The sequence below is a fragment of the Peromyscus californicus genome, unplaced genomic scaffold (assembly GCF_007827085.1).
Source record: "Peromyscus californicus insignis strain IS unplaced genomic scaffold, ASM782708v3 Scaffold_4__1_contigs__length_199733344, whole genome shotgun sequence".
Taxonomy (NCBI): domain Eukaryota; kingdom Metazoa; phylum Chordata; class Mammalia; order Rodentia; family Cricetidae; genus Peromyscus; species Peromyscus californicus.
In genome coordinates this window covers 63,223,840-63,245,826 of record NW_026294562.1, presented here as the reverse complement: position 1 = coordinate 63,245,826, position 21,987 = coordinate 63,223,840, and the positions used below count along the sequence as shown (strand labels likewise).

The following is a 21,987-nucleotide window of genomic DNA, read 5'->3' as shown; positions in this document are numbered from 1 at the left end:
AGTATGGAAGACATGGCTACAAGATTTCAGGAGCAAGAAAGCATGGTCACATAGAGGGGGTTCTTCAGAGACAGCGAGGACCCAAGGATACCTACATAGAGACCTCACAAAAAGACCATGCCCTAGATTCTCATGGACTGACCCTGGCCAGGCATCTCCCAGGGTGTGAGCAGTCAGAGGCTGCTAGGAAGCAAAACTAAGGCCTCTGTGCTACCATTCCTGGGCCTGTGTTGGCCTCAAGCTCCAATCCTGATCTATAGAATCAGAGCCCAAGTACAGCAGACATCCAAACATGCCCACGAGTCCTTACCCAGGCTGGGCAGCTCAGTTCTCACAGTGTGTGAGCATTAACTGGTCAATGCTAGCCAGGGCTATGGATAGCCAAGTCCACATGGCAAGTGTCCATAATATTCAGAGGAAGGCCACATTGCCTTGCCTGAGGTCAGCCAGGCCTAATGCTGCATCTGTAACCATGAGTCAGATGTGCCTCCCGGCAGCCCTTGGATAGTCCTCATTCACCTGGGAAGAGAGCAGGGTCTGACCTAGATCCGAGAGCAGTGGACAAGGACAGGACTCCATTAATGGGCACATGCCAGAGAATTCAGGGAGGACCAAGAGCCCAGAGTCTTCCTGACAATGTCCTCAGACCCCTGTGTGGTAGCACAGGGCAGAGTGCTTGAGAACTGCAGGCGCTGGGCTGTCATTGGGGCCGGGGCTTAAGGAGCTCTTGGGACTCTGGGGGTGACAGGATCTGCAGATCATATGACCCTGAGAGCCATCTCCCGCCTCATGCCCATGGACCTGGGATTTTGGCCATGAGAGTGGCCAGTGGTGACTGAGAGGCAGTATAGAGAAGAATGGCTGAAACTCAGGGGCGCCGTTGGAGGCCTACCACATAGGGCAGATTGGACCCCATGAGGCCTAGGCTTAAAAGGCCTGTGGACCCTGTCCTGGTAGAAAGCAGTTCCACAGAGAAGGGGGTACAGCCCCAAGAGTTCAGACATGCTCACATTCACATACACACCATGTATACAGACCCATGATTTTGTCTTCCTCTCTCTATATAGCCCTGCTGTCCCAGGACTCACTCTGTAGACCAGGCTGGCCTCAAACTCACAGAGATCCACCTGCCTCTGTCTCCTGAGTGCTGGGATTAAAGGCATGTGCCTCCACTGCCCGGCCTCAGACATTTCTGAGTCCCCTGGGTTGAAGGAAGTGTTCTCAGGGACACTGGTAGGTAAAAGCCCCACTTTCAAATTATCATGGGCCTAAAAAAGAGCACTCAACCAACCTTCTGGACCTGAGCCGAAAGGGCCCGGACAGAGGATCCATCATCCTCTTATGCCTCCATCTAGCACAACCTCATGAAAGCTGCCTCCCTTCTGCCACTGCAGCTACAGTGTTGTCCCCAACCTTGGGCTGTGGCCTCGGCCTCACATTTGGGAAGGAAGAGAGAAGAGGAGGGACAAGGAGAGACAGGGGTGGGGTGGGGGGGCTGAGACTTTGAGTGACAGAGACTGAGAGACAGGTGAGCTAACAGGTGAGGCAAGCCCTGGACCACCCTCTAACGCGTCTGTGTGCTTTGCCTTTCTCCATTCACCCCACTCGCTCTTCCAGATTATAAAATCAACACTTGGGAATCACAAGAGGGCCTCGCAGCAGGAGAGCTGAACTGTGGCTGGTATGAGAACAGCTCTCCCTCTAAAAGCATATGAGGCACTGTCCTTCTCCTGGCCTGGCCTGGCCTCGCAGCTGGACCTGGGGAGGATGGGGGTTAGCTAGGTAATGGACCCACTGTGTTTCCCATGGGCCACAGGGAGTCACAGACATTGTGGGGGCTAAGCGATCCATGTTTCAGAAGCCTCTCTCAGGCTGCTGTGCTGATTTCACTGGGAGCCAGGAGGCTAAGGGTGAAGATTTTAGTTTGAGCCCGGCCTTCCTCGCCAAACTTACAGAAGGTCCTGTGACCCCTGGGGTCTCAGCCCCTTTCAAGGACTGGCTATCCAACAGGTTTACCTACAGGTAACCCTTTGCCAAGTTCCTCCATGGCATTCCAATACCTTGAGTGAACCCTAAACCTGTGCACAGGATGCCAGAACCCCCTAGGGCAGCCCCACTGCCTGCAGAGCCCAGCTCCCATGTGCCCATGGGCCCCAGCCTGAGATCTTCAGTGACAGGAATCAAGGGCCTGAAGGCACAAGGGGACGCTCTAAACACAGACCCTCTTTCCATCCTCATGGTGAGTCCTCCATGGTCATCCTTTCATGCTTTCAACCTGGCAAGGCTGGGGGGCTGCAGACAGACACCAGCCCCAGGAAGACCTCAGTGCTCACATCACAAGATCCCAGCTGCCAAGGGCATCATGTATCCACCAGCAGTGGCCCCTGAGCTAGCTAGCACACATGAGGTTGCCTCCCTCTGCTTAGGAGACAGAAAGTATCCTTGTGGATCAGGAGGACGTGCTTGGCACGGAACTCCGACGATAAGCAGTGGCCTTCAGGCCGGCTCACTCACTCCTTCCATCCTGTGCCCTTCAGAGCTGGGGTGGGGGGGCGGGTACGAGGGGAGCTGCAGCTGTCTTCACGTAGTACCAGGCTGCAGTCTCCAAGGCAATGCACCCTTAACCTTGTCGGATTCCCCGGCTGCAGTTCCCAAGGAAAGGGCCTGTCACCCTACCTCAGTGGAGACCTCCGTCCCTGCACTGGCCACAGTGTAAGGTTGAGCTCCTCCTCCAGTCTCTCCTGTACGCTAACATGCCTTGCACACTAGCATTTCTGGCAAACCAACATGACCCCTAACCCAATATGCCCTATGACTCAACAAACCCCATACTCCAGCATACTACACAGCCCAACATCCCCTAAATTCAAGTATGCCTCATAGCCCAACATGCCCCATGGCCCTATATGTACCACAACCCAACATTCCTACACCTAAATATGCTGTACAGACCAACAGGCACCACAGCCTAACATGGCTCACACACCAGTATACCCCACACCCAATTAAGCCTCACACTGTATGTAGCATGCCCTATGGCCCAACATTCCCTATACCCCAACATAACCACATACCAGTATGCCTTGCACCCCAACATGCCTCTCCTCCCTCCTTGGGACTAACATCCTGAGAGTGACCGAGTTTCACCCCTAGGACACACTAGACTGGCCGCCAGCTGTACCACACAACAGTAGCTCACCACAGCCATCTCTTGTGGCCTCAGTGTCCCCACCCACCAGACTAAGTGCTGGAAATGACACAATCCCCTGGGAGTCTTATAAACTTGCTGTACCCAATGGCCTGGCAATTTCACCCAAGATGTATATGCCCAAGAGCACTTGAAAGTCACGGGTCTCCCAAGACTCGAGCAAGGATGATCCCAAGCTGGACCCCACTCCCCAGACCATGGAGAAAACCACAGAGAGAGGATCAGTAGGTAGAAGTCACATGCATCATGTGGGATGATGGCTGCCTGGGAAGCTGTGTCCCAAGAGGTGATGCTCACAGCTGCGTGCATTTGTCATCTCCCAGGATAGTGAACTTGAGAGGTTGGTTTGTTTGGGCATTCTAGTGGTAAGGCAAACATCCTACCACTGAGCCCCAGCTGTGGGGGGTTTGTGGGTCACACCATGTGTAAACAGGTCTCAAAATCAAGTAGAAATACAATGGAAGCTGCCCGGCGAAGTGGGGGAGGTGTCCCCATTCTGAGACAGTTGAACAGCTGATCCCATAAGGCCTTCTTCCCAATCAACATGAGACAGATGAGGGAGGGGGCGCAGTGGGGAGAAGCACTTGTGAGAGCAAGAGGACCCGAGTTCAGTCCTCAATACCTATTGAAACAAAGCCCGGCCTGGGTGTATGCTCTTGCAATCCCAGCACCGGCAGAGACGGGCGGATCCTGGGAACTCTCTGGCCAGCCAGCCTAGCGGAAACCGGTCTAACTTCTGGTTCGGTGAGAGATCATCTCCGGGGAGCAAGGCAGGACGTGATAGAAGAAGACACCCAACATCCTCATGTGTGCCCACAGGTGCAGAGGCTTGTGAGCACACACACAAGCATGGGACACATTTGGGAGCCCTGGTCAGATTGGAGTCTCAGAAAACACGGACAAGTTTTTTTCTTTTTCTTTTTCTTTTTTTGTTATTATATAAACTGGCCCATATATTGCAGACTAGGGATGTGTCAAGTGGTATTTTGATACTGACAGCAGAAGTGGAGGTGTAGGCCTGAGCCCCACCAGCCGTTCATTCAGGAAGCACAGTGCCAGGCGTCAATGGCCCATTTCTTCATCTTGCTTTTGTCACAGAAGAAGCAAGTATGCTTGGTGTGCTGGCTGATTTCAACCCACCATTTCCTGAAGGAATACACCATAACTGGTCCCATTTTTTAAAGCTTTACTTTTTGTGTATATATGTATGTATGTGCACCATATGCATTCCTGGTGCCTACGGAGGTCAGAAAAGGGTGTTGGATCTCCTGGAACTGGAGTTACAGATGGTTGTGAGCCACCATATGGGTACTGGGAGTCAAGCCTGGGTCCTCTGCAAGAGCAGCCAGTGCTCTTAACTGAGCTGTTTTAGCCCCAGCTGTTCCTGTCTTTACTAATAATCCTGACCTTCTTGGTTCATTCAGCCATGCTATCATGGCCTAGGCCTGAGCCTGGAAAGCAGTATGGACAATTTCTTAACATAAGTACTTCCCAATCCAGGATACCAAACCCAAAAATTACCCTTTCCTCTGAAATTTGAATTCAACTGGATGTCCTGAATTTTCAACTGCTAAATTTAGTGACTTTAAATCCAGTTTACAGAGAGAAGATAGATTTGAGGCCAGGAGCTAGATCTGGGTCTACACTCTCAGCTGGGAAAGATGAGGTGTGTGTGTGGGGGGGGGGGGGGCTATGGGAATTCCTCAGGGTTTGGGGGTGTTTTGTGGCTAGTGATGCCCAGGCTGTTCCTGGTCCTGGAGATGGGGGGGCCACAGACAGCCCTGGGCTTTGGATGGAGCTGGCCCCTGCCCCAGGGCTTCCTTTCAAGGCTGAGCCTGTCACTCCCTACAGGGAAATAATCTCAGCTTCTTGATGTTTCTTTCCCTCTCCCCTGCCCACACCAACAAATCAGGAACACTCGGGCCGTGGGAACTCCTGCTGGCCCTCCAAGGCCACCAAGCAAACAACTCTCCAAGTTCCACCCTAGAAGAACTGTGATTGCTTTGTCCAGCGTGCTCCCCTGACTGCCCACTGCAGGGGACCCTGGTGCATCTGGCTGGAAGCCAGGACCTGCACCTGAGCTGGGTATCATGAACACAAATGCACGTGCATGCCACCCACAAGAAGACACATCATACACGTGCCTGGGAATACACCACATATATGTGCAAGCCCCTCACATGTGCACACATCACACATATATGCTTGTGTGTACACAAGTCAGGCTGCATATTTGGTTGACTTCTTTTCTGTCCACATGGATCTGGACACCAAACTCAAAGCATATTGAGTCCCAGGACTCCAGCTCAGCATGGTCACTTCCATCGATTCCTGGAACCTGGAAGTCTCCTGGAAAAGAGCTAAGTTTCCCCATGATCGGAAGGGGTCACCACTTGAGGTCCCACCAAACGCTACCCTTGTCTCCTTACCAGCTGGACAGGGAGGGACCCTAGGCTGACTATGGCAGGTTCGCTCATCCTTGGCTCTTGGCTCAGGCCTGGGTCCCTCAGCGTTGCATGGGCCTGTGGACCCTAGTCCTGGCTCCTTGCCCATTTGCTGAGGGGAGTTTGAGGAACAGTTAGGTGCCAGTGCCACAGTCAGCACCCATGTCTCCTGGCTCCAACGTCCAGAGTATCTCAAGAGACCTGTCCCTCTTGATCAAGGGAGAGACTGCCTGACTTGACCTGGCTGGGCTGAGGGCTGTCATCTCTCTAGGGAGCTCCCAGGCCATGCAGCCAATGGGACTCATACCCTGGGCCCTGGTATGGCTAGAAAGGCTGTGTGCCTCCTGAATCTGGAACAGTCTGGGGATGGTCCGGGTCTTCTGCTGTTGGACTCACGGATGCTGTCCTTGAACAAGGAAGGGCAGCCATAGACCTCAGTAGACAGGTCCTCTTATCTCCAGGTCAGGCCCAGGTTGACCCCATCTCCAGGATCACATACTGTTGAGTGGGGTCAGAGAGACCGGTGGGCATGTAGGGTTGTGCAGCCTGCACATGGGTGAACTTGTCTGATGGGAGATCATGCATGCCTGTGAGTGAATGGAGACTCAGGCTTAAATTTGGGATGTGGGAAATGACAAGAAACCCAGATGTGGGCAGCTTCAGGCTGGGCGGTGGTAGAGGGTGAAGGGTGTTCCAGGGCCTCACTGTCCCTCAGCCCTCCACAGCTCAGTCTGGGAGTCATGGCAGAAAATATAGAAAGACCAAGCTTATGATGCAGTACACCTGGCTGAAGTGAGGGGTGGCCGGGGCAGGGGCCCAAGTTTGGGGGACCACCAGGATACTTGGGCAATGGAATGAAAGAGAGTCATTAGGTTTAAAGAAGAATGGCATGTGCCACCACCTCCTGGCAAAAAATAAATTTTTTAAAGAGTTGCGGGGGGGGGGGGGGAAGACTTCAGAGAGGGTCTGTCTGTTCCTGGCAAGTTTCGGCTTGGCACACAAAGCAGGCAGGCACGGGTAGGATCTGCTGCCATCTGGCCTATGACCCATTTTCATACATTGCTCTGGGATCCCAGGTTGGGTAGAGATGGCTCATTGCTGCCCAGGCTGTCCTCTGAGGCCGCTGTCTCGGGTGGTATCTGCAGGTCAAGGTGGCACCGTGGAGACCAGCACCCATGGGCCACCCTGTCTTTACCCTGCCCACCCTCCTTTCACTTGGCCAGTTGAAGGGATGAAGCGAAGGTGCTTAGCAGGGGTGGTCAACAACTATCCCCTGAAAACAGGTGACGCTCCTCACCTCAGCATTCTCGACTCACCTCCCCCCTCCTCCCATCCATGTGTCCCATTTTTCATAGCGAGGGTATGATGAGACTGCAAGGGAACCATGGGAGGTCATCGTCCTCACCGGCCACACCCACGGCTCCTCCAGGGCTCTTCTTTTATAAATGCAGATGTCCTTTTCAGTTTGTGAAAATGTGATGCTCTTTCACAGGCCTGTAAGGAATCATTACTTCCACTTTCCCTAATTGTGGAGAGTCTGAATTGTACAGAAAAGAGGTAATTATTTTCAGCAGTGTTGGTTTTTTTGTCCATCCACTGTGTGTGTGTGTGTGTGTGTGTGTGTGTGTGTGTGTGTGTGTGTGTGTGTGAAGATCAGAGATTAACGTTGGCTGTCTTTCTCAAACACTTCACACCTCATTTTTTTGAGAAGGAATTTCTCACTGACCTGGAGCTTGCCAATTCGACTAGATTGGATGGCCCGAAAGCTCCAGAAACCCTTTGTGGTCCTCCCACTCCGACCCCACCCCTGGCTCCCAGAGCTGAGATCACAGGCATGTACCACCACACTGGGCTTCTCTGTAGGTGCTGGGTCCTTGAATTTATGTGGCAAACACTTTACTGATTAAGCCTTTTCTTCATCCCCCTTCACTGACTTCCTATACATGTGACCTGCCTTTCATGGATGCCGACCATGGGGGGTCCTGGCAGGTCCTGCTGCTTTCGGTTTACCATGGAGTGATGTGGCCCAACAGCATGGAGGGAGGAGGTGCCACAGGAACATCCCCAGACACTTGGAGCATCAGAATCCCCCCATGAGTACTCTGGGTCATGGTCCCCTCCACCCCAGAACACACACTCATAGGCATCTTTCACTCCAAACAAGCTGTCCACTATGGCAGAGGACCCTGTCCTATTTGTCCTAACATCTGCTTCCGGTCTCCTTCCATTTGTTTATTAGGCCTTCTGGCACGATCTCTGGTTGACCTAAAGCAGTTCAAGTGAAATTTTCAGGTTCTAAGTGATTTGTTTGTTTGTCGTTGTTTTTTTGGGGGGGGGTGTTGTTGTTGTTTTGCATAATGTGATACCACACCCAGACCTAAGTGAGTTTTAAAATCTTTATTTGTAATTACGTACTTGAGGAGTCTAGAAGAAGAGAGTGTCGGATCTCCTGGATTTGCAGGCAGTTGTAACTTGGGTCCTCTGCGAGTACTTCTCTGCCCAGCCACCTCTCCAGCTCCTCAAGCGAGCTTCAAAGGAAAGGTTGTGATGACGGGTTGTTGCGGCAATGGCCATCAGTTCACATGTCACAACTTTTGTGCAGTTATTTTCTCTAAAAGCTGTTCGTTGCAGAATAGTTAACCCATGCAGAACCATATATCCCATGATTAAAGAGTACTGTCATGCTATGCCTACCTCTCTCTGCTGAGAAAGTCAGTCTGCACCCAGTACCTGCTGACCACACTCCCAGTCAGTCCCACCCTTTTAAGGTTTCCCATCTTCAGTCAGAACTCACTCTGAGGCTTCTCATTTCCTGGTCAAGCATCTTATCATCTCTCTTGCTCATTTCTCTCCCTCTTCAGGGACAGGCCATACAAGTGCAGGGGCACTCCAGGGTGCCGAGAGGGCCCTTCAGTGTGTCTAGGGTTGAGGAGAACACTGGTTTCCTTGATTGCTCCATGGGAAATGGCTTCTCTGTTGTTCGGAAGCAGCAGAGGCATCTCATGAGCAGGCCCAGCAGAGACTGACTGTATTGTCTGTAGCTTTGCACACGGGACTCCACATCCCACATCCAGGGGACCTTGCAAATGGTTGATGTGAACATCAACACGAGCCCCTCAAATCCTCTCTAGACAAGAAGGAGAGGAAATTAAAAGAAAAATAGGAAAACTCGATTTTTCACTGTGCACGCCACACTTCAGGGAACGGAGATGCCCAGACTGGCCACACGGGGTCATTCTGAGACTGAAGGCAGCCAACCCTTGCTGAACACTCAGCAGCAGACGTCCTAACTACTTTCAGTCCGTTAGTCTAAGCCACACCCTGCTGACATCACCCTGGGGAGCCAGTGCTTCCTCCTGGACTTAGTCAGTGTTTCTCACTTGCAAATGAGGAAACTGCTTAGCTGGGCTCCCAGGTCTCTGCAGACATGCCCAGGCACAGAAGGGTCTAACAACAGCTCATTTACATCCATATGTGTCCTTGAGTGTTAATAGGGTTTTAGGACAAAAGCAACGTGGAACAAGCTCAGCGACTCCCCCAGTATGCCAATCAAATCAGTAGTGGTGAAGGATCAAGGGGGTTTCATCAGAGTGGACACATCGGGAAGAAGAGATAAAGGGGTTCTGTGACCCAAGTCCATCTCAAGGAGCAAGTGGCAACTAAGATGTTACAGAAAAGGGAATTTTTACCAAAGAAATTTTACCAAAATTTGTTACCAAAGAGGGATTAGGTAATGCATAGCTGATGGAGCATGTGGTCCTCGTCAGTGGTCTGTTGAGTCAGTATCTCAGTTCTGGTTCTGCAGAAGTCTGCACTGTCATCGATTTAGGGAAATGGTTCCTAGGTGCTCACTCCATTTTGGGTGCAGGCCTGCCGTCATGAAAACCATTCTTTCGGGGGAGTGTGACAAGTCCTGCAAGATTTGATCCCATGGGCTTAATTTTGTTCCTTTTCATGATGATGTTTAGTGAGAGCTGACACCCCTAGAATGCAATGTACCTGAAGGAGTGATATGGGAGGGAAATGTTAGAGGTGACAAGAGCCGAGAAGGGACAATGGAGTCAGTGACGCAGTGAGGTGTCCTTCCTAAAGCTCCTGAAATGTTCTCAAAGACAGGCATGGAGGCTCATGCCTGTACTCTCAACACCTGAGTGTGGAGCAGGAGTCCTGCAGAGGCTGAGGCCATCTGAACAGGATTGCTTCAAGTCTGAGGCCAGTCTGGGTTATGTAACAAGATCCTCTCAAAACAGACACACACACACACACACACACACACACACACACACACACACACACACAAAGCCAAACCAAATCAAAACAAAAAATGCCTTTAATCCCAGCATTTGGGAGGCAGAGTCAGGTGGATCTCTTTTAGTTCGAGGCCAGCCTGGTCTACATAGCAAATTCCAGAATAGCCAGAACTATTATACAGAGAAACCCTGTCTCGGAAAAACAAAAACAAAACAAAACAAAACGAAAAACCAGCTTGATGTTGTAGCCTATGCCTTTAATTCAAGCACTCAGGGGCAGAGGTGGGTGGATCTCCATAAGTTCAAGACCAGCCTGGTTTATGAGACCGTATTTAAAAAAAAAAAAAAAAAGGAATTAGGATTACACGTGTGTACCGCCACATCTGGAGTGAATCCTTTCTTATGACAACAAGCGTGTGTTGTACCCATTTCGTGAACCCCCTAGAGACCACCAAAGAGCCGGTTTCCAATGCAAGCACATAAGGGTCCTTTTATTCATGTTCAACCTGGGTCACCGCACAGCAGATGGAAGGAAATGTGGCAGCTGCCACGAGCCCAGGTGTAGAGAGCTTTTACAGGGAAAAACCACAAGCCGGGAATTGGCAACTTGGGATTGGGTAGAAGGGATATGGGGCAAGGTGACTTTTTGAAACTATTGGTCTAGACTTTGGGTGCAAAACCACATTTGAAACCATTGGGTTAGAATTTTGGTGGGGGAACCACAACCCACTGAACAGGATCTGGACTGCTCAGCAGGATTATCTAGATATCTTCAAGGGCCATAAACAGCAGACAGGATGTCTGCAGGAGGATACTGCTCTGTATCCGTTGTATGAGTTGTCATGGCAAATTCCTGAGGTCCTTCCTGGAACTGAGTACAGCAGGTGGTCTGAGTACAGCAGGTGGTCTGAGATGGTGGCCCTTTCCCTAAGATGGAGCCTGTAAAGTCAAGTCTAGGCCTTCACAGCATGTACCACCACATCTGGAGTGAATCCTTTCTTATGACTACAAGTGTGTACCAGCACATCTGGAGTGAATCCTTTCTTATGACTACAAGTGTGTACCACACATCGGGAGTGAATCCCTCTTTTTTTTTTTTTTTTTTAAGATTTATTTATTGTGTATACAATGTTCTGTCTGCATATATTCCTACACCCCAGAAGACGGCACCAGATCTCATTATAGATGGTTGTGAGCCACTCTGTGGTTGCTGGAAATTGAACTCAGGACCTCTGGAAGAGTTGCTGGTGCTCTTAACCTCTGAGCCATCTCTCCAGCCCCATGTGAATCCTTTCTTACGGGCACTTAATTTGTCCTGGTATTTTCCTATTTCCTTTATTGCGGAGCAGGAACAACTATAGAATGAGTTTTGAAAAGCAAGCAAAGCAAGGACTGGGCCCGGGGCTCCATTTATCTCCTCTCTGCTCCCATCTTTTCGTGGGCTCAGCTCCTAGCCTAAGTTCATGGGAGACATTTCCACCAAACGGGGGAAGTAATAGCTGCTTCCTTGTACCTCACCAGAAAGTCTCTAGTTTCTCTGAACTGGGGCTGAAACTGAGTATTTCCACAAGCAACCACTAAAAGCAAAGGGAAACTCTAGCCACAGCATCAGCCTTCACTCACTTCCTGGAGGTTTGGAGACAGCGCTGCAGGCTGACCTCCAGCAACTACCTCCGCTTAGTTCTGAGGAAATCAGGCATCTCTGGCCCAGCTGTGGGAAGTGAAGGCCTCAGCTGCCCTCCAAGGACATCTTTATTTGGGCCCAGAAAGATATCCCTAAGGATCCCAAACTCTAAAGATCTCGGGGTCTGGCTGCACACCTTTAATCTAAGCACTAGGGAGGCAGAGGCAAATGGATCTCTGTGAGTTTGAGAATGGCTTGGTCTACATAACGAGTTCCAGAACAGCCAGGGCTACATAGAGAGAGACCCTGTCTCAAAACAAACAAACACAAACAAAACTCAGGGTCAAGACATCTTGACATACTAGGTCAGGTCCTTGAGGGAGGAGACCCTGAGACCAAGGTAGAGAATGTCAATTAGATCATGAAAGCTAGAGCCCTCTCCAGAGAATGCCCCAGGAGCCTTCCTGGAACCATGCCACCAGGTCTTGTAACGAATTTTCTATCCAAAGATACTGGTAAATGGGGGTGGGGGGTGGGGGAGAGGAAGGGGTGGGGGTGGGGTGGAGGGGAGCTCTGTGACAGGGGCCTCCAGTCTTCATCTGTCCTCAACTTTTTTTTTTTTGAGACAGGGTCTCTATTATGTAACTTTGGCTGTTCTGAAACTTGCTATGTAGCTCAGGCTAGCCTCGAACTCTGCTTGCCTCTGCCGCCTGAGTGGTGGAATTAAAGGCATGCGCCATCACACCAGGTTTGTCCTTGGTTAGGTAAAGGCCTCAGGAGACCTCCAGCCTGGGTTACTCCTGTGCTTGCAGCTCCACAACTCTCCTCCAGGTGGCACCTTAGGTTTTCAGTTTCTCTCTCTCTCTCTCTCTCTCTCTCTCTCTCTCTCTCTCTCTCTCTCTCTCTCTCTCTCTCTTTCTTTCTCTCTCCCTCCTCATCCGCTTACGGAAACCAGGTGCCCCTAGCCAGGACAAACATACAAGGCAAGCAGCCTGGTGTATTTGAGTGGCTCCAGCCACCCTATCCCCCAAATTGTAGTTCATAATTGTTAATTTTGTCAACTTAAATCTAGACTCACTTGGGAGGAGTCTCGATGAAGGACCGTCTAGATCAGGTAGGCCAGTGAGTATGTCTATGCAGACTATCTTGATTACATTGAGGTGGGAAGACCACTCCCTGGGTTTGGGTCCTGGACTGCACAACAAAGCAAGCAAGCCGAGCATGAGCATGTATGCATTGCAAGCTGAGCACAAGCATGTATGCATTCTCTTCTCTGTTTCTGATTACCGTGCAATAGGACCAGCTCCCTCAAGTTTCTGCTGCTCCGGCGTCTCCACTATTGAAATAGACCCTTTCTCCCCTAAGTTGTCTTATCAGGGTATTTTTGTCACAGTAACTGGAAATTAAACTAAGACACAGTCCCTCGTGGAGACTCTAGACATACTGATAGCATGGGTGGTGCTTCTGAGGGGACACTGGCTAAGGAAAGGGGGTCAAATGACATCATGGTCAGGGATAGAAAAAAAAAAGAGGAACCCTGGAGCCGTGGGGAACCACCAGGGTTAAGTTCTCAGTCCTGGTCTTGGCTGGTCCAGGGCAGAGCCAGCCGAAGTAAAGGGAAGCAGACGATTGCCAGCATATCCCAGAGTCCTCAGGCATGGTAGCCAAGGGTTCAGCATCTTGTGGAACTGGCACCACTAAGCCACCACGGTGGTCCTGACTCATGCTCTAGCATGACGAGTGTGTGGCTTCTTTCAGGTCACCTCAGAGTGAGTCTTCTACTTCCTCAGGCCTGGGGAACTCCAGCTCCAGTCAGGCTCCTGCCCCGCCCGTTCTTCTCCGGGTGCTTCCTGGGGTGCTGGTTTTGGGTGGGCAAGCCAGAGCTTGCCTCTGAAACACCTGAGGTACCAGTTACCTAAGCCCCACTTGTTTACCTCTGTTTGTCCTTGGCACAACGCACACTCCAGCGTTGAGTGAGTCCCGCCCCAGGGAGTGACATGATCACCCTGAAGCCTTGTTTTCTGTTTTCCCAGTTACACCTTCTTCCCCAAAGCCCGTCAGCTGGCCCAGGCCCAGCCCGTGAGGCCCAGCAGGCAGTGTTGGACCAGAGAGGAACAGTCAGTGCAGGGTGCATTGCTTGTCCTGCCAGCATGGGAGCCACAGCCTCTCTGCCTCCTGGACTGCATCTCTGCCATCCATCTTGAGGCTACCACCATGACCCCTCTACTGGCCATCACACTGTATATATTGTCACATACATAATCTCACAGTGTCACAGTCACAAGGTATCACATAGTCAAATACACATCCACACACCAACACACACACTCACAATGCCACACGGTTATATACAATCACACTTTGTCACATCATCAGGTACGTAGTGTTACCTATAATCACACACAGTATCACACTGTCACATACACAGTCATACATATTGTCACATATGTAGTCACACCAAAGCCCACAACACCGGCCTCCACTTTCTAAAGCCCTAATGCTGCCAGGGGTAGTCTTCCTACTTGTCAAAGAGGTAGCCTCCACGTGTGTGCAACGGTGTTTTTGTGTGCTGCATGTCTGATCATGCAAGCCTGTATACATGTGCATGCATCTGACCTGGAGAAGCTGGCCTGTACCCTCACTGCATGAGGGGACTTGGAGGGCTGGCCCAATCTAGAGCTGCCTGGGCCTGTGCTGACTGAGTACCTTGGCCCTTCTCCATTCTTCCTGCCTCCCCGAGGTACAAGCATGGCTTTATAGATAGTGCTGTGGGAGCCCCATCTGGGGGGTTCTACAGTGATTTCCCTGCTTGGACACTAGGAACCTAAACATGCCACATGCACCAGAGGTGTCCCCCTCCACGATGTGGTTCGGCTAGGATTATGGGAAGACAATAGGAGCCACTCTCCTGAGGTCCCCTGCCTCAACTTGGAACAAGGCTCCGAGCACCAAGTTTTCCCAGCCAGCTGACCAGACGTGACTAGTGCTGACAGAGCTAGTCACTGAGATACTGTCTTCCTGACTAGTGCTCTGAAAAATGACTCAGTAGAGAGGATGATAGGACCTGCCGTGACGTGCTTCTGACTCAGGAAAGAAAACGTGCTTGGATCTCTGGTGGAAGCTGTAAAACCATGACATCAGTCTGAGGCCTCTGCCGCTACTTCCTGAGACCCTTCAGGGGCCAGCCATGGCCTAAGGGCCTAGAGAAGGCTGCCCCCAGCGAGAGTGGTAGCTGTGAGGGAGTAGAGGAGAGCCCAGCCAAGCCCCACTGTGGATATAGGAGCAAGGCAGCTGGGCAGCAGCTAGTTATGCCCACTCCCCTGGGATGCCACTGCTGTCCAGGAAGGTGAGGATGGTCCAGAGGCCAGAGGTAGCAGCCAGGTCTTGAAACCAAAGAGCAGCACAGCTTGCCCTGGCCATCTAGGTCCAGGGTTCAGGCCCACCTGGCTCCCCAAACCTTCAGGGCAGAGTAGGTAACCAGCCTACCTTAGAAGGGGTGTAGCACCTCCCTCTCCTATAGCCCCTCCTCCTGCCATGCCCTGAGACCTTCCCCTCTGTGTCCACCTGCAGTGGAAAAGCCCAGCAGGATCAAGCCTGTAAAATCTTCCAGGGGTCCCGTCGGTGGACTCCCCAGAAAACTCTAGAGTGGCTGTCATGGGGGCAATATGGTTACCATTTCCCACCCACCCTGGAAGGCAACTCCGAGACATTGCACATGCCAGGACCTTGTGAGCTCACAAATGCAGCAATCAATAATGATGACAAGACACTGGGGGATTGGGTGAACCAAACTCAAATCTGTCCAAATTTGTCTCCAGCCCCAGGGTGCTCCGGCTTCTACAGCTGTTCCCACATTCACATGTCTCACTCCGAAGCTGCCTGATCAGTGAGAGGCTCCAGTTGGGCTCAGGGTCAAGGTCTGAATGACTCTGGATGGGGACCCCTCCAGATTTGACGCTCCTCAGGTCCAGGTCTCATCAGCTCCCAGATCCGTTGGTCTTTCAGCTGTACCAGGTGCTCCAATCTCATCACCTTCATCTGCAAAATCTTCAGAAAGCACACGAGTCTGCAAGTATCCAAGGATGCCCCCTCCCTGCCAGTTAGGCCATGGGCAGTTCCATCCTCTAGAAATGAATGTCCAATCCCTGGTCTCATGGCTGGGGGCTGGACCAAAGGCCCTTTGTGGGGGCACTGAGAAAGATGAACACCAGGATCCTTGGGGAAGAATCCACAGCCCATGAGCCTGAGGAGCTTAGGAGGCTGGCAGGCCATGAAGGACTGGGTTTTCCTTCTGCTCCCTGCAGGGATCTCCCTGACATCTCTGCCTGTTTCCCCTGTAGCAGCCAGAAGGGCTAGATACAGGGCAGGGCGAGAAACAGGGCAGGGCAGGGCAGGGCAGCAGGGACTGAGCTTTCTTTACTGTGAGCCCAGCACCTAGCTGGGAAGATCCTCAGAGCACATATGCCGAACCAGTAGCGGACTAATAGGTGTGTGTAGCTGTTGGACTCCGTTCAGCATGTACTTTCAAACGTTGACGACTCAAGAGTAAGTGAAGGAAGGGCTGTAGGTAGGCCAGTGGTTAAGGTTAAGAGTGCATGTTCTTGCTGGATTTGGTGGTGCAAGCCTTTCATCCCAGTACTTGGTGGGTGGGGAGGCGGCAGAGGCAGGTGGATCTCTGTGAGTTTGAGGCCAGCCTGATCTACAAAGAGAGTTCAAGGACAGCTAGAGCTATGTAGAGAGACCCTGTCTTAAAAAAAAAAAAAAGAGTATGTACATATTGGTAACCTCTTGGAGAGGATCAGAGTTCGAGTCCTACTACCCACATCAGGCAGCTCACAAACACCTATAACTCCAGCTGCAGGAGGGTCTGATGCATCTGGCCTCCATGGGTATCTGCACTTGGGTGCACATACCCACACATACACAAAATTTTAATTTTTTTTTTTGAGACTGCATCTCTCTATGTAGTCCCGGTTGTCCTGGAACTCGCTATGTAGACCAAGCTGGCCTACATGGAGATCCTCCTGCCTCTGCCTCTTGAGTGCTGGAATTCAGGGCGTGTTATCACCATGCCCAGTTATAGATAATTTCTAAAAAACTAAATAAAAAAGAATCAGTGAATGAAGATGGGGCTGTAAAAGCCAGGGATGGTGACACACACCTATAATCCTAGCCCTTGGGGAGGCAGAGACAGGGAGGGCATCACTGAAAGTTCAAAGTCACCCTGACTCTTTAGCAAGACTCAGTCTTACGACACTGAAAAGCGGAAAAAAAAAGAGCAGTCAGAGACTCCCCCCACTGTTCTGCCTTGGGCACAGTGGCTACAGGCTTATAGGCTGGGGTGTCTGTGGCCCCTCCATGCCTGCTTCAAGGATGACCTTGTCCCCAACCTTTTCCCATCAGAAACACAGACCCCACCATGGTCCTCGGGCAGAAAAACTGGACCTGTCTCATCTCCACGTAGTGTGAAGGAAGGCATATATGGAGTAAGGTGGGGAGCCAGCCTCACAGCAGACAGTGGACGACAAGGCCCCTCCTTGGACCCAGGGGGTGTGACACTGTGTTCATAGCCAGTACATAGAGCCTATTTTCTGGACACCTTCCCACTACTCTTCATTCGGATGACAAACTGAAAAGCCAGGGAGCTGTGGTTAGGTCCAGCAATGGATTCCACCCCATGTGGCCCGGCCACAGGCTTGATGCACAACATCCTGTCTATCACCATATATTTTTCCTATGACTCCTGGGGTCTCTTCAACTCCAAAGTTGTGTATCTCACTTAGTGACAATTTATAAGTCGTACTCAACCCTTAAATGGCAAGTTGGTGTGTTTCCGCTGTGGGTCTCCAGTGAAGAGTCACAGTTCCCTTGGTCAGCAGATGGGCCTGGGCGGCAGTGGGGAGAGCTGGGCTATGCGCAAGCAGGGCAGACGGAGGCAGCAGCTTCGGTTCTCCTCACTGCTTCCTCTCTACTTTTGCTCGCAACTCCCAAGCCACAGTGATAGTACAACACTTCCCCGTTTCACAAGAAGATAACAGCACATACACAGGAACTGAGGTGATGCTGCAATTTCCGAGAGCCCCCGTGACCCTGAGGTCCTCTGGCCCAGACTTCAGCTCTTGTGCTCCCGGGATACCAGGAGAGGTAAAAAAAAAAAAATAGTAAGGGGCACTGGAAGTTTCTGGTGAAAAAGTAGCAGAACAGATGTGTGCGTGCAGAACCAAATGTACATCGGAGAGCAAGGCATGCACCATACAACCAGGTACTGTAGAACTAGGTGCGCGCTCACAGAGCCGGGAGCACATCCACAGAACTGGATGTGCATGCGCAGTACCAGGCATTAGCCCACACAACCAGGCATACACCACAAAACAACCAGATGTGCACTGCAGAATAAGCTGTGTGTCATAGAGCCAGATGTATACTGCAGAGCTAAGTGTGTTCCACAGAACCAGATGTGCACCAAAGCCAGGTGTGCATTGCACATCTAAATGCTCACAAGGATCCCCGGGTGAGTTGTTTCCAGGGCCCTGGCCTTTGCAGATGGGGAGAAAGATGAGGCCCATTTCAGGTTCATGGGGCGGGGGGGACGGGGAGGCAAGAGCCTCTCCAGCCAGCATCCCACTCTATCTGCTTTCCAGATGTTCACCTAGCACCTGCTTCCTGAGATAGGCCTTGGTCCATACAGTCATCCATCCCCTGTGCTGCACTTGGGTGTGATGTGGACAGAGCAGTAAAGCAGAGGGTGAGTACATTAGGGAGCCACCATATATTTTCTGCCTCCGAGAAGGACTAAAATGTTCCATAGACTGTTTTTTCTTTTTCTTTTTTTTGTTTTTGTTTTTGTTTTTTTTCAAGACAGGGTTTCTCTGTGTCGTTTTGGTGCCTGTCCTGGATCTCGCTCTGTAGACCAGGCTGGCCTCGAACTCACAGAGATCTGCCTGGCTCTGCCTCCCAAGTGCTGGGATTAAAGGCGTGCACCACCACCGTCCGGTCCATAGACTGTTTTCTAAATAATCCAGAGAATGTGGATTTGCTCTGGTCAGGGCTCTGCATACCCCATATGCCCTTCAGTGGGTCAGTGCCAGCTCTGCAGAAACTCAGCCAAGGAGTCTGAAACTGGGGCAATGGGTCCCTCTGCGTCCTTGTTGGGCAGTAAGGGATGTCCAACAGGATCGTACCTTGACTGTCTCCTGCAGAATGGCTAGTGCTTGCTCCTTATCCTCCAGCTGCTGCTGGATGCTGGTCAGGTGATCCCAGAGCCCTTCAACTGGGTCCCTGAAAGGTAAACACTGACCTTTAATCCAGGATAGGGCTCATAAGGAGGTGGGCAGGGAGAATATGAGAGATAAGGGTCCACCCTCTGCAAGCACAGCCGCCCATTTTCTCCAAATCCCTTTGATTCTGAAGGGTCTTCATGCTGAAGGGGGTTGGAGGGCTCTGTAGGCCTGTATGACAAATAGACACCATCAGCTCAGGACCCTGCTTCTGACAGGCACCTACTAGTGAGGGTAAACATGGATGAGTGGGGGGCAGGGCGTGGTCCATAGAGGGTAAAGCAAACTCAGAAGTCATCCTTAAAGGACTCGGTCCTAGCTTGCTGTCAGGGCCCTTTGCATAGCTCTGTAAAGCTCAGAAATGACTTCCCTGCATGGTTCACAGGTTCCCCCCTTCCCCCCTTGGACGGTTGCTCTCTGGGTATTGATAGAGCCAGGACCTTAAGTACTCTGCCTGCACAAGTGAGGGTGCCTTCCTCAGAGGCCCACTAGCTCCTCTGGACCCTGGATGCACTTGAGCATACACACCTGCCCTCTTTTGAAGGTTTGTGAGCTCATGGTTGTTGTGTGTCCAACCTTCAGGAATGTAGTGATGTTCTCCACAGAGGGGCTCTGACAGGCTACAATTATCCACATTAGGATCTTGAGTCCTAGTGGTATATGGGTGGGTGGTAAGCCCTACCCAAGGCCGAACAGCATCCACATTGGAGAGTCCTGGCTCCTGCAGAGTACAGAAGTCGGGAAGTAAGGTGTAGCAGGGATGGATATGTCTGGTCTCCACTCTAGGTGGGGTCAGTGGGTAAACTGGGGTTTGAGGTGGTTGTAGTTGGAACAATTCTATAAATGTTCGCACTGCCCCAGGGTAGATGGTTCAGGATGGGAAGGAGATGGGGACCTGGGAAGATCCCAGGCAGCAGGAAAGTAAATGTAAGTGGGTATATAACCTCACGTATGGACTTCATCTCATTCTGGACCACAGGGACATTCATTTCTCTGTTTTAGTCTCACACAGACAGATTATCTGACCGTGCACAAAGGGCAACAGACACCGCCGACTTGCAGGCTGAACTGCTGTGCAGACACTTACAGCTGCACTAGCTGAGCCTACGTGATGAACAGTGCAGGCCTCCATTTTCTCCCTCAGGGCACACAGGACAGACTCGATAACCCCAGGCCTGTTGGACACCACCTTTTGGATATCAGCCTCTGAGATACAGAAATGCAGCTTTCGAAAGACTTTCCTGCAAAGAAAGTGGGGGTGCACTCTCAAAGCAGTGCCACCGAGGAGCTGGGAGGTGAGCCCTCCTGCAGTCCCGTCCGCATCCTCGAGGGCCATGCCTTCCAGCTACTGGACAGCATCCAGCTTCCTCAGAGAAGGGAAGCTAACAAGGTTTCCTTTTTGTTCTACAGCCCAGGGGCCCATGGCTATCTCCTTCCTGGCCTGGTGGGCCTATGTTTCAGGAGGTCACAGAACACCTGATGCACTCTGCTACGTCAGGCCATCCTTGTCTTCCTGCACTCATCCTTGTCTTCCTGACTGCTTGACCTCTGCTCTGTAAGTCCTGTTTGTTATTGTCTTTCTTTCTTTCTTTCTTTCTTTCTTTCTTTCTTTCTTTCTTTCTTTCTTTCTTTCTTTTTTTGTTTTGTTTTTTTTCTTTTTCTTTTTTTTTTCTTTTTTTTTTTGGTTTTTCAAGACAGGGTTTCTCTGTGTAGCTTTGCGCCTTTCCTGGATCTCGCTTTGTAGACCAGGCTGGCCTCGAACTCACAGAGATCCACCTGGCTCTGCCTCCCGAGTGCTGGGATTAAAGGCGTGCACCGCCACCACCCAGCCTGTAAGTCCTATTGATACAGCTCAACAGTCCCTGAACTCTGCAGCTGGGCCCTTTCAGGTATGATCACCCTTGAGGTTTCATTCCAACTCTACCCTCTCAAACATGAGACCATGGGACTGTGCCCAGGTCTGAGTCCTGCAATGCCCCTAATCCAATCTGAGCCAGTCCTGAGGGTTCTGACTTCCTCCATACAGTATCCTGGGTACCCACACATGTTCCCCATCTCTGCTCTGTCACTTCCTCAGGGCCATCTTGATTTGACCACATCTGACATGTCTGTCCTCCTCCGGTTGTTCTTAGTATCAAGTAACACAACAAACACACAGGCAAGGGGCTGGTCTGAGGACAGTTTGGGAGGTGGAGTAAACCGTGCTTCCACTAATCTGTAAGAGATCATGGCTACCCGGTGGGCTGTCCTAGCAGGGGGTCTCCAGGAACCCTGGTTGTGGTACAGTTCTGTAGGCAAGGACCCACAGTAATGTCAGAGACCCACAACTAGAAACTTGTCCCAAAGGGGCATTGGAGAGTACCCCTGGGTCAACCTAGGTGGGCTGAGCTCCCAGGCCTTGCCTGTTGAGAAGGCTCCAGTTGCTCAGCTTCTGGTCTGTACTGCAGGCTGGGACGTAGCTGTGCAAGTCCACCAGGCGAGGGTGGAAGTACTTCACAATCTCGGCCACCAGCACTGTGGGAATGCAAGGTGAGCTTGGCTTGCCTGGCTAAGGACCCTGGGTTGCAGTTGTAATCCCTGATCATATGAGATGTACGGAGTGAAAGGGGAAGGGCACGAGCTCGTCCTGGGGAGCCCGTGATCGTCCCTGAGAGTCCTTGACACCACACCTAGACTCCAGGACAGAACCCCTAGTAGGATGGTCTGGGGAGCTACCACGGGGTGAGAGCCCAGGAGGAGCTGGAAGAGTCATAGGCGGCCACATCTGCCACTACCTTTCCTAAGGAGCACGGTGTGTGGACTCAGACACTGCCCCCCTCTCCTCCCCTGCCCCGGTACTATGGGGCTGGAGTCAAGGGCGGCCCTCAGCTCTGAGCCCTCTTCATCATAGGCCCCATTGCGCCTCGCCCTCACTCGCACCACCATCACTGAAGTCCCGAGCCAGGTGGCGCTTGGGGCGGCTGAGTGGGAGCCGGTCCAGCCAGGCGCAGAGGTTGTGAATTTCCTCAGGCGGTGGCAGGAGCGCAGCAGAGCTCTGCTTGGAAGCATTGGGCATGGTAAAGGTGTGAGTCTGCAACAGCGAAAAGCAGCGGAAGAAACCAGAAGGCGTAGGACCGTTGCTGGGAGACGAGGCACAGCCGGAAGAGGCGGGGCCCGCACCGCACCGGCCCTCCCTCGATCCCAG

General features: G+C 51.7%; 1 protein-coding gene across 1 annotated transcript; it reads right to left on the bottom strand.

Moving 5' to 3' along the window:
* Nucleotides 1-15,307: 15,307 nt before the first annotated feature.
* On the bottom strand, nt 15,308-21,938 carry LOC128093892 (sperm flagellar protein 1-like). Its single transcript, XM_052711763.1, has 7 exons — nt 21,723-21,938; nt 21,206-21,317; nt 19,891-20,044; nt 19,332-19,524; nt 18,887-18,974; nt 18,708-18,804; nt 15,308-15,573 (listed from the first exon to the last, which is right to left on the bottom strand). The coding sequence occupies exons 1-7, from the start codon at nt 21,856-21,858 to the stop codon at nt 15,439-15,441; spliced, it is 915 nt and encodes a 304-aa protein (XP_052567723.1). The 5' UTR covers nt 21,859-21,938; the 3' UTR covers nt 15,308-15,438.
* Nucleotides 21,939-21,987: the final 49 nt, after the last annotated feature.

Bases quoted from the DNA above. Each gene is read 5' to 3' on its own strand.
- LOC128093892 (XM_052711763.1), bottom strand. From the start codon at position 21,858: ATGCCCAATGCTTCCAAGCAGAGCTCTGCTGCGCTCCTGCCACCGCCT. The intron at 18,975-19,331 runs GTGTGTATGCTC...TTTGTCATACAG, and splicing joins AAACCTTCAAAAGAGGGCAG to GCCTACAGAGCCCTCCAACC. The intron at 18,805-18,886 runs GTGGACCCTTAT...TTTACCTTTCAG, and splicing joins GGCGGCTGTGCTTGCAGAGG to GGACCCAGTTGAAGGGCTCT.